At 35.0% G+C, this 16,761-nt stretch overlaps 1 protein-coding gene across 1 annotated transcript; it reads left to right on the top strand.

Annotated features, from left to right (window-relative positions):
- The first annotated feature begins 3,835 nt into the window (after positions 1-3,835).
- On the top strand, positions 3,836-9,166 carry LOC110610891 (F-box/kelch-repeat protein At1g51550). Its single transcript, XM_021750963.2, has 2 exons — positions 3,836-4,375; positions 7,258-9,166. Exons 1-2 carry the CDS (start codon positions 3,955-3,957, stop codon positions 8,211-8,213), a joined length of 1,377 nt encoding a protein of 458 aa, XP_021606655.1. The 5' UTR covers positions 3,836-3,954; the 3' UTR covers positions 8,214-9,166.
- The last annotated feature ends 7,595 nt before the right edge of the window (positions 9,167-16,761 follow it).

Below are 16,761 nucleotides of genomic sequence, written 5' to 3'. Positions count from 1 at the left end.
ATGTAAAGAATGGTATGGAGTTTAGTATTGTGCTTGGCCCTAATGTATGGTATGTTAATCCCTTTATACATGATCTTTTTATAAATGTTTTATGATGAGAAATGATGAACCAAGCTTAATGTATGTTTATGTTAAACCCACTAGAGCATTTGATGAGGGCTCTAGTAGAGGTTTTTATGTATATGTTTCAGTGTATGCTCAGGTTGAGCTTGGTATAAGAAAAAGTTTAAAGTTTTTATGAAAATATATGATCATGTATGAGATTTTATCAGGTACACAAGTTCTGTTAGGCTTGCTACGGGTCCCGGCGACCTTAAGTCGATCTGGATCCTAACGCCGGTAGCGGTCCGGTTTCCGGATCATTACATATATAGTATCCGACTCGTTAAGATTCATAAGCTCCGCTTGTTTTCGAATTCATAAGTAGACTCGCGAACAAATTCGTGAATAATCTCGTTAAGCAAGTTGATATTATTGTCATAAGAGAACTAAGGTCAAATCCTGAATAAACTTTCATGAGTTAAACCTAAGTGTCTTTTTTTTTTTTTTTTTTTTTATACTTAGGATGTTTTGAAGAAGTTCAAAATGGAGAAAAACAAGCTTGTGTCGACTCCTCTAGTACAAAATGAGAAGTTTTCAATTGAAGAAGGACAAGAAAAAGTTGATACAATTGAATACAAAATATTATTGACAGTCTACTATATTTAACTACATCAAGGCCATTTTCTTGGAATTCAAAAAAACAAGAAGTTATTACTCAGTCTATTATAGAAGTTGAGTATGTAGCAGTGGTTTCCACATCAAAAAAGGCAATTTAGATCATGAAATTATTAGCAGAATCTATTACACAAAATACAATCCAATATGGAAGAAAAAAATCACATTAAAGTCAATTTCCGAGGGAAGTTGAAAGGAATAAAGAAATCAAATTGGTTCATTGCAAGTTAGAAATTCAACTTGCGGACTTTTTGATAAAAGCTTTATTAGTTAGAAGATTTACAGAATTGAGAAATTTGATTATAATTTGTAAGAAAAGTCTTAAAAATGAGTATTGAAATTAATAAGACTTTTTTTTAGAAGATTGTTAAAAACAAAAAGTCAAGTTTATCGAAACCCAAAAGTCTACCTAGAAACTAATCCAAAAGTCTACTTAGAAACTAAGTATTGTATTAATGAAGTATTTTATTAGTATTTATTAAGTCTTCAGTTTCACATGAAACTTTTGATTTTCTATTGCATTTATTGTAAACTTTTAGTTTTCTTCATAAAGTGGTCAAGACTTATCTATAAACAATGCTTGTAATGTGAAGAATTATAATGAGAAAGTAATTTTCAGAACTCCTATTTTCTCTTAATTTATAATTTTCAAGTTTCAATATTATCATTCAACACTATTATATTTCTAGTTTTTCATAAAATCCAAGCTAGCATGAGGATTTTGGAAACCTCCTTAGGGCTCAGATCAGAAAAGATTGCTAATAACCAATCTAAAATAGACGACAATTGAGACCAATCTATATTATGCAACTGATATTAGCAAATTGATCCATTAGTCTGGTGTTTAAATTGGTTGCATGGTGAGATATGTATACAATGAGATATATTTATGAAGCTCTTATAGAGTTAAAAGGCGCAATTGCCAAGTTATTTTTTTTAAAAAAAGAGGACAAATACAAGGAAGTGTTCCAAAATTATTAATAAACGATGAGGAAATCAACTCCATTATCCTTTTCATGTTGCTGCACATTATATAAATTCTGCATTTTTTTTTTGTCTTATGAGCACTTTATACCAAGTTATGCAGAGGTTAACTTTAAATGCGAGATAAGTGACAAATAAGTAATGAATTATTTACTTTTATATCAAAGCATTAAAGAAATATTTGAGATAAAGATGACAATTATGAACCAAAAGCTTATAAGATTGTTAAAAAATATTTAAATGATTTGATTTTCATCAAGTATAATCGGTTAATAAGACGTAAATATGATACACATGACTGTATTGATTCCATCTTATTGCAAGAGTTAGATAAAATTAATGAATAGTTGATGAGTTAAATGGAGGAAGTGTTAAAAAGAGATGAACTAATTTTTGAAGATAAAGATTTGACCTGAAATGTGATTGCAAAAGCTATAGGAGTTGAAGAAGATGTCTACAATACTACATCAAGGAAGGAAAAAATATTGCATCTTCACTTGGTTTAAGATCTAAGCAAAAAAGAAAAGAAAAAACATTATCCTCTGATTTGATATCTAAACTAATTAAAATCTTAGATATGAGGAAAATGAAGATTTTAATTTTAAAGATGAATATCAAAATGATAAAATGAAGATACTTGTGATGATCCTACCCTTGATGAAGGTTGAAGGATAGTTATTTTATATTGTGTGATTTATTACTTTAAAACTTCTTATTAATGTCTTAAATTTTTAGTCTTTTATTTTTAGTACTCATATTTATTATATTTAACTTTAGCATTTTATGTGTAGTTAGTTGCATTTAGACTCTAGAATCTTTTGGCACTTTAGTACATCTTGAGTTTCTGATACCAAATGTCACGATTTCAAATTTTGATATTTGTCTGAAATCGTGTGACACTTGATTTAAACTCTTTTCAAGTCAAATCAGCCAAATTATTTACGCGTTCACCTGTACAAAGAACGTTAACATCAGAACCTCCTGCTCTATTCTCATAAAAATAGAAAAAAAAGCAAGAGTTATCACATAAAATTATTTACGCATTCACCTATACAAAAGAATGTTAACATCATAACTTTTTGCTCTATTCTCATAAAAAAAAAAGCAAGGGTCATCATGCAAAAGTATCATCATCAGATAATTATAGCAATATAAGCACGTCAATAAGCAATTAAACACAGAAATTTAATGAACGAACTACTTATTTTATTCTAAAGACAAAAACAGTCATTACATAATCATAGCAACAATGCAAACCAAATATAAAATCTTTTAAAAATTTCGGTAAGTGTCCACACGCATAAGACTTATTTAACTAATTTTAAACTCATATAATATCAAAATTGTCAATTAAAAGTATATGACATAACTGAATTAATTCATTTAAATATATAACTAAAATAAATTTTAGTAAAATATAATATAGTACATATATAATTTATTCATTATATTTAGCATAATAATGTAAAATAAAATATAAAAATAAAAAATTGTATAATGTATTAAATTCTAAAACTACTTTAGACATTCACAAATACTTATGAAGTACAAATTAACGGTTTATAATGTATTATTTCATATTGTAACAATTATTTTTTAGTTATATCTTAAATTTTCATAAATTTTATTTAAATTAACCCTTTTGAGTATGTATTTATATCTAATAGGTTATTTAAAAGAGCCTAATCCTAACCTTTTTATTTATTTTTCTATTTTTCTTTTGATATTAGAGAAAAATGTTATAATATTGAAATTTATATTTTATTTTTTAAGCAAGAAAATAGAATGAAACTCAAATTAAAATCTATTAGATGAATAACATATCTTTAATTGTGGAACCAAATTATAGTGGTGAAATTTTAAATGTATCATATGGGTACAATTTTTTTTTTTAAGCTTTTTATGATAAGATTTCAAAATTTTTTAAGGAGAAAAAAAAAAAAGAAATACAAAGATTTCAAAATTAAAAATGAGAAATAAAAGAGAGGGAAAAAAAAAAGGTACGCTAGATTTCCCTGTGGCCAATCGGAGTCGGACACCGCATGGAAGGGTACAGTTCATGATGTCACAAACCAGACAAAAGAGATGAGCTTGTCTCCTCCTCAATCCTCCATATGTCTATGAATATGATCCATCTCTTTCAAACACAGGAAAATTTTTTTACCATTTTCCTTCACAAGAAATTCATCCAATTAATCTTAACCCATTAACCATTGCCTTTCTGTATTCCATTTCAACAATCGTAACTCACCCATGGCTACTTCTTCTTCCATGGCTGAGACCACCATCACCAGCTTATCATCTTCATCTCCAATAACTAACATGGATACTGACCATCTCTTCACTATCTTACTTCGACTTCCAATAGATTCTGTTATCTCCTTTTCCATGACCTGCAAGAGATTCAGGTCCTTGACAAGCTCTGATTCTCTGTGGGAATCCATTTGCAGGAGAGACTGGGGACCCACATCAGTGGATGCCCTTAAGTCTTCTGTCAATAATCAACACTTGCCATGGATGAGGTTGTACAAGCAGGTCTCGCAGCTTGACTCAATTTGTTGCCATAAATTGTGTAACCCAGATCCTGAATCGGTGCTTCCAAGCGCCAGGGCTTCTCACTCTCTCAACTTTGTGTCTGATTGCTTGGTTTTGTTTGGTGGTGGCTGTGAAGGAGGTCAGTCTATCTTTTGCTTTGCTTTGCTTTGTTCTGTAAGCTTAATTTGCTGGTTAAGGTGCTTTAGAGTTGCTAGTGAAATGGTGATTTTTTACTTATAACTTGCAAGGCAATGAAGAGATTGTTTCAAATACATCTCGAATTTATCTCCATAATGCCTGTACACAAACAAGCTGTTGATCCTTTTTGGCTTTTGCAGGTTAATTAAAAAATTTATGTATTGATTTAATTGGACATCTTTGTTTATTTATATATACGTGTGGATGAACTACTAAGTAGCAACAAGGTTTATAGAGTAATCTATAAGTAATTTATGCGAATGCAAATGATAACAGATGGAGTATCAATTTTAATTATATTATAAATAAATTAAATTATTAATAAATTATTTTAAATTCGGCTCAATTAAAATTTTGTTTAATAAATTTTCAAAATTTTGTTTTTTGAAAATTTTGCTGTAGTGTTTTTCAAGAATCTCTTCTCTGTCTGACAACATTTCTCTCACTAGATATCACACTACCAATATGTCTTATCATCACACCATATGTCAACATTTTCTTCATATCACCCACAAGGCCGAGTCAGGATTTCTAAACAATCGGAGTGAATTTATAACTAAAAATATAAGGTCAATTGATCTAAAAAAAATTAATGTTGTGTATATTTATATTTTAATTTATTTTTTTAATTTTAATTTAATTCACTTAATTTTTATATTTTAATATAATTTTAATTAATTTATAAATTTTTAAATTTAATACTCTAACTGTTATATTACATATATTATTGCTATTATTTTTTAATTATAAATTAATGATCAAATAATTAAAAAAAAATAAACATTTACATCTTTTTACATTTTAATCCAAACGTTTAAAGTTTAAATAAATTGATCTAACGCTTGCATTTAAATGTAATTTTAATTAATTTTTAAAATTTAAAATTAATTTTTAAAATTTAAGATGTAAGAGTTTAAATAGAATACTAAATATAACAGTTTATTAATTTTTAAATATAAATTAATTTTATATATAAAAATAATATTAACTCATATTTAATTATAATTAAATGATATATTTAATTTTCAAGAAAATAATAATTTAACTATTAAATATACTGTCTACAGTTTCACAGTAAATAAATTTTATTTTATTTTAATAATTATAAAATTTTTTTAATAGATATATTTTTTAATTATTTTATATTAAATAATATGTTTATTATGAAATATTTATAATTATTAATGTAATTTAACATTTAACCATTAAATTATTTATTTTTATTTTTAATTTTAAAATTAATTAAAATTATATTAAATATAAATATTGACCAATTTATTTAAAATTTAAACGTTTAAATTAAAATATAAAATAACATAAATATTAAGTCTTTTTCAGTCAGTTGGTCTAATAATAATATATGTGACATATCAATTAGACTATTAAATTTAAAAATTTATAAATTAGCTAAAATTGCACAAAAAATAGACATAAGACCAATTAAATCAAAATTAAAAAAATTAAATTAAAATATAAATACACACAAACCTTAAATCTTTTTACATTAATCTGTCAAAAAATAAAAATACATATCTTTAGTGATTATAATAAATTATTATAAAAAAATAAATAGTATAAAATAAAATAATTTAAAATACAAAATAAACATACCAATAGCAATTAGGAGGGAGAACTAAGTGTGTGAATTTTTTTTAAAAAATGTTCAAAATTACAAGTTATAAAAGAAATTAAGTGTGCAGATAAATTTTTTAAATCTGCAGTTGAAACCGAATAAAAAAAATTAATTTTTATGAAAAAAAAAATATATATATATATATATATATATAATTTTTACCAAAACCAATGCGGCCGCCTACCTGCACCCTCCCTCCCTCCCTCCCTCCGCCCCTGCGCTACACTCTCAATATACGTCTTCCCTTTTCGTTGTTTAACATGGGAATGAGACTTAATTACCTTCCTTATAACTATCCTATCCTATGTTACTTACCTCCTTTTGCTGCTTGAGAGATTTTCCATACAACCATTATATTTTAACCATTGATCTTATTAAATTTCATACAAAGCTCATCATGATCGATGGATGGATGATATCGAATTATAAATAACGATTACATAAAATAATTTTTTCACCCACACTTAATGCATCTGTGGTTGGAGGGATATTCTCAACGCGCCTACCACATAAAAGACTAGTTACATCCCTTGATTTCAACACCTATAACCTATTGCATGTGGGTGTGCCAAACAGGATTAATTGTCTTTTTTTTTTTGTGCGCCTATCCCCTATATTCATTCCTTCATTTATTTACTGCTATGTATACTATTTTTCACTGAAATTATTTTTCAAATATATGCTATTTTCTATAAATAAATAGAGTCTAGTAGTTGTTATTATTATTGCTATTATTTAGTATGAATTCCTTAACTAGTTTTCATATAATGTATAAGATTTTATATTATTATAGGTTTATAGACTACCCTTTGGGCTTTTATAGTCAACAAGGTTTATATCTACATGTTCCAAAACAGATGAAAAAATAGCAAAAAAATAAAAAATAAAAACAAAATTATATGTAAGTTATAAATAACACAAAATATTTGAATGACATTTGCTATAATTTCCAACATGCCAACCTCCTCTTAGAATGAAGCCACATAAATATTTTTTAGATCATTCCTTCAGAACAACCTCTTAATTGCTGTAAGAAACATGATACTTTAGATATCTGTTTTGCTAAGTTGTGTAACCTTTTGATTGCCGACACATTTTGAAATGGTCTCGTGAAGAAAAAGTGTGTGTGTATATATATATTATTTTAGTTTATATGAGTTTATTTAGCCATGTCATTTCTTGCTTTGCAGGACGCCATCTTGATGACACATGGGTGGCATATATAGGGAATGGCTTTAGAAAGACAGTGAAGTGGCAGAAGGTTGATTCAGGAGTTCCAAGTGGAAGATTTGGGCACACATGTGTCGTTATTGGCCATCATCTTGTTCTTTTTGGAGGGATCAATGATCATGGGATCCGTCAAAATGATACATGGATTGGGCAACTCGTTTTTAATGACAACCTCTGTATCTCGCTTTCATGGAGGCTACTCCATTCACAATCCCTTGCACCGCCACCACGAGGGGCTCATGCTGCCTGTTGCATTGATCAAAGAAGGATGGTTATCCAGGGAGGGATTGGGCTGCATGGCGTCAGATTGGGTGACACCTGGGTTTTGGAACTTTCAGAAAATCTTCGTTTTGGAGCATGGCATGAACTCGTTACTCATCCATCACCTTCCCCTCGTTCAGGTCACTCATTAGCATGCATTGGGGGAACTAGAGTGGTCTTATTTGGTGGAAGAGGATTGGGTTATGAGGTGTTAAATGATGTTTGGCTCTTGCAGATATTTGATGGTCAGCTAAAATGGGTCCAGATACTTTATGAATTGCAAAACATACCTGATGGAGTCTTACTCCCACGAGTTGGTCATTCAGCTACTCCAATTTTGGGAGGTCGGATGCTAATCTATGGAGGTGAAGATTCATTTAGACATAGGAAAAATGACTTTTGGGTGTTGGACATTAGCTCAGTCACATCCATTCAAGAGCATCCAACTGCGTTACTTCCAAATATGTGGAAAAGGCTCAAGGTAAAGGGATACAAACCAAAGCAGAGGTCATTCCATCGAGCTTGTGCTGATCATTCAGGGCATTATTTGTATGTGTTTGGTGGGATGGTGGATGGCTTACTTCAACCTGCTGAAGCTTCTGGGTTGAGGTTTGATGAAGAGCTCTTCCTTGTGGAACTCGGAACATTGCTTTAAACATGAATACAAAGGTATTAAGCTTGCAGTTCTTTGAGAATGCTCTCCTATTATAAGCTTATTCTTGCACAAAGTAGTTCTCTCCTGTACCACATTAGCTGCTGCCCATATCTTTCCTGCATCAATGCTAATAGTAATAAGTGGCTTGTAGGACTTGTTTATGATGTTGAAACAATCTTCTAGAAATAATAAAAACCTCAGAGTTTAATCACATAGTGCCTGCGCATTGTAGTGGATTTTTTCTACATAGGTCGAAATAATTGTTTCTTATGTACAGAAAATGTGAAAGAACTCATTTGTTAGCACCTCTCTATACAATCCATAGAGGAGCTTTCTATACAAAAAAAAACATGTCAGTGTTCTTAGATTCACTGCTTCATTTTGGCTTTATTTTCCTCGCATGATGGTCTACACATTGTTAGCTCACCTCTAAACTTTATTGAAAAAAAGTACGGTGGCATTCGAATTTTTTAGAACATCCCATCTCACTGCTCAACTCCATAAAAGAAAGTGAAATTCAGTAAAACTTATTATTTCTGTAACGTTCAGCCGTGTGCTTCCAGTGCGGAAATCCTTAGGACATCGGAAGATGATTAAAAATTGGAATAGTATATAATATTCGGTACGAAATTACTAAATAACTTGAAACTTGAATTAATTATTTTAGATCAAGTGAAGTGAAAAAAGAAAGGAAAAGAGGGAAAAAGAAAAAAGCAATGCTACGCGTATGAAAATTAAACGGGAAAATCCACAATTGCCTAAGGCTTCTCTGTACTTTTTTTTAATCATCATCAACAACACAAAATCTAAATTTATCAAGCTCGAGAACACAATCAAAATTCAATGTTTAAACCAATTAAAATTCTCCATAATCACATTATCGATATATATACACAACTGTAAATTTGCTAAAATGAAAGGAATAATATAAACTATTGATCAAAAGCACCTGTATTTGTTGATCTATCTCTGTCTTCATACCTGTCATGGTATGGCAGTATGTATTGAAGCTCAATGAAAAGAAAAACAAGAGATGAAGAATGCATCTGCCTTCTTCGGATCCAAAACCCTACCTATTTACTGCTTCCTCATTCCCAAATTCTTGGGCGACTGCGACAAATTCTCTCTTGTATCATCTTGTTCTCGCGTCGCGCGTCGTCTAAGCAGAAACTATTGGTCTTTGTTAATTGTCATAGGCTATAATGGTGGTTCGATATATGCAAAAAGGAGAGGACAAAGAGAATTGTCCCTCGGGGGAAGGTAAGGAGAGGAAAGATTCTTGGAAGAGTATTTTGAGGCTTTGTATTTGCGGATGTAGGATCTTACAGTGGAACTACCAAAATCTTCGTATTGTTTTCTTGTTGCTACTATTTTAACTTAACGTAATCCATGTTAGCATATATATATATATATATATATATATACGCTAATTTTCCTCCGCAATCAATCAATTTTGAAATTTTTTCAGCAACGTTATTTAGCTTTAATCTTTTTTTCTTAAAACTATCGTTCTTTCAATTTAATTATAAAAATCACTATAACTCAATATTGCAGATTTTTAAGTCAATTTAAAGTTTTGTTTGATTCAATATAATCTATTTTTTAAGAATTATATTTTCTAAGAAATTTACTTCTTATGAAGTATAAATAAAGTATGTTTAATTTATAAAATAATTTTTCAAGAAATAAATTTGTTTCTAAATTTTAAAAGATAATAATATTTTTTATATAATTTGAAGTGTAATAAATTAAAATATAAATTTGTAAATTTTACTCTACTTAAGTAAAACTTATCAAGAATAACCTAAGTTACTTTCCTTGTATAATTTTAGTAGTACAAACTAAATAAGAGAATTTTTTATATTTTCTAGAAAGTCCTACTTCACCAATTTATATACTCCCAACCAAATCAAGTCTAAGTTACTTTTCTTTCAAAGTCACTCTATTTAGGATTGTTTTTTTCCTAATGTTGTTACTCAACTTCCTTTTTCTTTTTTCTTAATTTTAATTTCAGTAATATAAAATTTATGTTGTATGTAATTATGTATTTATTGGTGATAAATCTGATTTTTCTCTTACTCCATGATAGATCTGGTTTTCTTTTTGCTCCATCATATGGGTCTCTCAATATTCGATTTGATGAAAGAACCTGCAAAATAAGGAAATATGGTCAGGGAGTCTACCGGGGATGCCCCGGTGGAGACACTCCGACGTTCAAGTCAGATTCATGAACTAATGTAGTATAGATAGGTCAGAGTTGCAGAGAAAAATAAAGTAAAAAAAAAAATGGAGCCCAGGAAGAAGCCGGAAGAAGAAGAAGGAAAGAGGGGCCTTTTTACCTGCTACTCACGTTTTTTTGCCTCCCTGTTATTGTGCTAGCTGTCTAAGTCACTCAGACCCGTACGTACGGACGTGTCAGACTCCCTCTGTAACGACTCGAAAATCGGACCGCTACCGGCGCTAGGATCCAGGTCGGCATAAGGCCGCCGGGACCCGTATCAAGCCTAACATTCAACCTGTGAACCTGTTTAATCCCATACATGATCAACAACATACATAAAAATTTAAAACTTTTCTTTCATTCATTCTCTCATACACCAAACTCAACCTGTGCATACACTATACATAATCATAAACATAAACATTGACCCCTCTTTGGGATCTCATCAATGCCCCAAACGGGTGACATAACATGTGTTGAGTTGGTTTACATAAACATCATAAAACATCTAAGATCATGTACTAAAAGGGATAACAACATTCTATGGTCAAGCACACCTCTAACATTCATGAACATCATTACATTACATTTTTATACTGTACTTATACATGATATCTCAACATTTTTCATGTCCACACTATCTATTACATAACCAAGACTTCATTACTCTTACTGACCTCCTGGTCTACCCTGTACCTGCAAACCTGGGGGTTAAGGGAGAGGGGTGAGCTACTAGAGCCCAGTGACCAGAATAATAAAATATTTATATTAAAGGTTCATACTTTCATGGAATGCATCACATCACAACTAATCATATCAAGGATGAACTTGTCACCACTTAGCCCTTTACATTTTTTTCCAACTATGCCAGGGGCGTAGTGCAGGCCACACCTGGTCTTCCTCTTATACATAACATATCATACATGACCAATTGTGCCGGGGGCGTAGTGCAGGCCACACCCGGTCTTTCTCTTACATAGTGCCAGGGGCGTAGTGCAGGCCACACCTGGACTTCCATATCATATCATCATGTCATAGCATATGAGGGCTAATGGATCATTCAACATTCATCCACATCAACAACATTTTATGCAATGCAACATATTCGTGAATTCTAATGCAAGCACCCTAATATATCTCATGGCATTCATGATGCGTGAATCATGCTAAAACTTTCATTTAATTACTCAATTTAAAACATTAAGTTTAGTTCCACTCACCTCTGGCTGAAGCTCTACTGACTCTGAAGCGACTGACTCACTGCTGGGGTCCTCAGTTCCTCGGGTCCGAACCTACACAGGTGGACTCAAATGAGGGACCAAACATCTATGATCAAAACTCTAAAATACTCCCCAAAAACCCCCTAAAACACCTTGAAACAATCACATAAATCATGCAAAAGAGGACTGGATAGGGCACTTTCGGCGGCAGGTTCGGCGGCCGAAAGGCCCTCCAGAGACGAAAGTCAGGCAGGTTCGGTGGCACCTTCGGCGGCCAAAACTCCCAGACAGAGACGAAACTCTTGCATGTTCGGCGGCACTTTCGGCAGCCGAAACTGCCCTCCAGAGACGAAAGTCCTCTTTCGGGGGCAGGCTTTGGCAGCCGAAGGCTGCTTCCACAAGCGGGTTCGGCGGCCGAACCTGAGTTTCTCCAAAGTGGCAGAAACTCAGCTCCAACATGCACAAACGCCTCCCAAACCTTTCAACATGCATAAACCTATTCTACAACATGCATACTCAAGCATACAAGCTCCTAGGGGCTTCAAACCATTAAAAACCCCAACTACAACACATCAAACAACTCACATTGCTCATGAACATACATAAACCCATAAACCTAACAATAACCTAAACATGCATTTCTACCTCATAGAACTACTTAAAACTTACTTAAAATATGCAATGAGCTCAAGATCGACTCTTACCTCTTGAAGATCGAGAGAAAGACGACCTAAACTTGGAAACCAAAGGAAAGGAGCTCTTGTGCCTTCCAAGCTTCAAAACTTGCTCAAATGCTCAAAATCTTCAAAACAAAGTGAAAACTCTTGAAAAACTTGAAAGATCTGAAGAAAGAACTCAAAAATTGGTGAGGGACGGTGGAGAGCTCACCTTGGCAAAAAATGGGGAGGAAAGTTCGCCCATTTCGGCTAAGGGACCCCTTTATAGGTGGCTGGCCAGGCCACATTCGGGAGCCGAACGTGCCTCCGCATGCATGCCATGTTCGGCGGCCGAACTTGAGGTTCGGCGGCCAAACCTGGACTTCCCTCACTTATGCTTTCGGAGGCCTAAAGCACTCCCGAAGTGCATGCATGTTCGGCGGCCGAACTTGGGATTCGGCGGCCGAACCTGGGTCTTCCTCCAAGGCTATTTTCATTCAAAACTTAACTTCTTTTTTACTTAAAATCATAAAATACATTAAAACATTTTATAAAAACATGGTTTTACCCTTCTAGAGGTTTTCGACATCCGAGATCCTACCGGACGGTAGGGATTCCGATACCGGAGTCTAGCCGGGTATTACATTCTTCCCCCCTTAAGAACATTCGTCCCCGAATGTTCACCGAACAAACACAAGCATGGCATACACATAACATACACATAAAGCACATAAAACTCACCTTAGAAGAGATGAGGATATTGCTGGAGTATGGACTCCCGTGTCTCCCAGGTACACTCTTCGATGTTGTGGTGATTCCAAAGGACCTTCACCATCGGGATTTCCTTGTTCCTTAGCTTTCTAATCTGGGTGTCTAGGATCCGTACCGGCTGTTCAACATAGGTGAGATCCTCTTGGATCTCCACATCAGGCTCACTAAGAACCTTTCCCGGATCCGACACGAACTTTCTCAACATAGAAACATGGAAAACCGGATGGATTTTCTCCATCGAAGCAGGCAAGTCCAGCTTGTACGATACATTCCCAATCTTTTGCAAGACTTCGAAGGGTCCGATGTACCGTGGAGCTAGCTTACCTTTCTTGCCGAACCGAATCACCCCTTTCATTGGAGACACCTTGAGCAATACCAAATCCCCCTCCTGAAACTCTACTTACCTTCTGCGGATATCTGCATAACTTTTCTGTCTGCTTGCAGCAGTCTTGATCCTTTCTCTGATTATGGGCACCACTCTGCTGGTGATCTCTACTAGCTCAGGCCCTGCCAAGGCCTTTTCTCCTACTTCTTCCCAACAGACAGGCGACCTGCACTTCCTTCCATACAAAGCTTCATATGGGGCCATCCCTATGCTGGCATGATGGCTGTTATTGTAGGCAAACTCCACTAAAGGTAGATGCTGCCTCCAAGAATCGCCAAAATCCAACACACATATTCTGAGCATATCCTCTATTGTCTGGATGGTCCTCTCTAATTGTCCGTCCGTCTGAGGATGGAAAGCAGTGCTAAAATCCAACCTAGTACCCATAGCGTTCTGCAGACTCCGTCAAAACCTGGAGGTGAACTGGGGCCCTCTATCAGACACTATTGAAACAGGAACCCCATGCAGCCTGACGATCTCATCAATATACACCTGCGCCAACTTGTCCACAGAATAGTCACTCCTGATAGGAATGAAGTGAGCAGATTTGGTGAGTCTGTCCACAATCACCCATATGGAGTCCAATCTGTTGGACGTCATCGGTAGCCCCACCACGAAGTCCATAGCTATATTTGTAACAGCCCGAAAATCGGACCGCTACCGGCGCTAGAATCCAGATCGGCTTAAGGCCGCCGGGACCCGTAGCAATCCTAACATACATCCTGTGAACCTGTTTAATCCCATACATGATCAACAACATACATAAAAATTAAAACTTTTCTTTTCATTCATGAACCAAACTCAACCTGTGCATGCATTAACATAGACATTAACATTAACCCCACCATGGAGTCCTCATCAATGCTCCAATGGGGTGCCATAATCATGCGTTAAGTTTGGTAAAACATAAACATTAATAAAAGATCATGCATTCATAAAGGGATTACACAGCTAGGGTCAAGCACACTTCTAAACCTCAATATCGTCATTACATTACATAACTCAACAATACATTTCAACATCCATCATGTCCACTACTAGCTATTACATAACCAAAACTTTACTTTATCCGACCTCCTGCTCTATCATGTACCTGCAAACCTGGGGGTTAAGGGAACGGGGTGAGCTAAAAAGCCTAGTGAGCAGAACCATAAAACATTTTAATTATTCATGCTTTCATGGAATGCATCATAGCACAGACATTTCACATCAAGGACAGACTTGTCGCCAATAACTCTCATTTCCATAAACAATAATGCAATTGCCCGAACGCGTGGCATGGGCAGCCCTGGACTTCATATGTTACATACTGAGAGCTAGTGGGTCATCCAACATCCATCCACATCGACAATAAAAATGCAATGCATCATATTCGTGATTACTAATGCAATACAACCTACGTAAACATAGCATTTATGATGCATGGATCATGCTAAACATTTTATTAAATTTTAAAGCATAGTTCTGTTCCACTCACCTCTGGCTGATGCTCTAAGGACTCTGAAGCAGCTAGCACTGCTGACCTCCTCGGTTCCTCGGGTCCGAACCTACACAGGTGGACTCAGATGAGGGACCAAACATACATAAACATAACTCTAAAACATCCCCCAAAAACCCCCCCCAAAACACCTCAAAACAATCAAGGAATTCATGCAAAGGAGGGCTGAACATGGCACTTTCGGCGGCAGGTTCGGCGGCCGAAAGGCCCTCCAGAGCCGAAAGTCATGCACCTTCGGCGGCACTTTCGGCGGCCGAAGGTTCCCTCCAGAGACGAAACTCATGCATGTTCGGCGGCACCTTTGGCGGCCGAAACTCCCTTCCAGAGCCGAAAGTCCACTTTCGGGGGCAGGGTTCGGCAGCCGATTCATGCTACCACAGGCAGGTTCGGCGGCCGAAAGAGCCTTCGGCTGCCAAACCTGGTTTCTCCCAAAAGGGCAGAAACTCAGCTCAACATGCACAAATGCCTCCCAACACATCCAAACATGCATTTTCCTATTCTACAACATGCATACTCAAGCATACAAGCTCCTAGGGGCTTCAAACTATCCTAAACCCCAACTACAACACATTAAACAACCGACATTGCTCTTAAACATAACATTTAACCAAAAACTCAACATAAACCTACACATGCATTTCTACCCCAAGAAACTTCATAAAACTTACTTAAAACGTAAAAGGAACTATGGATCTACTCTTACCTCTTATAGAATGAGAGGAGAGACGATCCAACTCGGAGATGGGAGAGATCCGCTCTTTGGTCTCCAAGTTTTTAAAACTTGCTCTTTTTTGCTCAAATCTCTTCAAATCAACATAAAGCTTGTTAAAACATGAAAGATCGGAGGAAAAACATCAAAAACGAACCATAGGAGAGCATGAACTCACCGTGGCCGAAAATGGGGAGAAAGCTTGCCCGTTTCGGCCATGGAGCTCTTATATAAGGCTGGCAAACCACCTTTCGGCAGCCGAACGTGCCCCCACATCTCATGCAAGTTCGGCGGCCGAACATGAGGTTCGGCTGCCGAACCTTTGAGATTTTCGGAAGCCTAACATGCCCCCCTAAACCATCCCACGTTCGACGGCCGAACTTGAGATTTGGCGGCCGAACCTGGAAATGTCTCCTTGGTCTTTTTCATTCAAAACTCAATTTCCTTATTAACTTAAAACATAAAATACATTAAAACATTTCATAAAAACATGACTTTACCCTTCTAGAGGTTTCCGACATCCAAGATCCCACCGGGCGGTAGGGATTCCGATACCGGAGTCTAGCCGGGTATTACATTCTTCCCCCCTTAAGAACATTTGTCCCCGAATGTTCACCAACAAACATGGCATAGCATAAGACATGAACATACAAAGCATAAAACATGACCATACATACAAAACACATAAAACTTACCTTAGAAGAGATGAGGATATTGTCGGAGCATGGACTCCCGTGTCTCCCAGGTACACTCCTCTATGTTGTGGTGATTCCAAAGGACTTTCACCATCGGGATTTTCTTGTTTCTCAACTTTCTAATCTGGGTGTCTAGGATCCGTACTGGCTGCTCAACATAGGTGAGATCTTCTTGGATCTCCACATCAGGCTCACTAAGAACCTTGCTCGGATCTGACACGAACTTTCTTAACATAGAAACATGGAAAACAGGATGGATTCTCTCCATTGAAGCAGGCAAGTCTAGCTTGTACGATACATTCCCAATCTTTTGCAAGATTTCAAAGGGTCCGATGTACCGTGGAGCCAGCTTACCTTTCTTCCCGAACCGAATCACCCCTTTCATTGGAGACA

The sequence above is a fragment of the Manihot esculenta genome, chromosome 3 (assembly GCF_001659605.2).
Source record: "Manihot esculenta cultivar AM560-2 chromosome 3, M.esculenta_v8, whole genome shotgun sequence".
NCBI lineage: Eukaryota > Viridiplantae > Streptophyta > Magnoliopsida > Malpighiales > Euphorbiaceae > Manihot > Manihot esculenta.
Note: the sequence above shows the minus strand (reverse complement) of the source record. Positions and strands in the feature narration are given on the sequence as shown.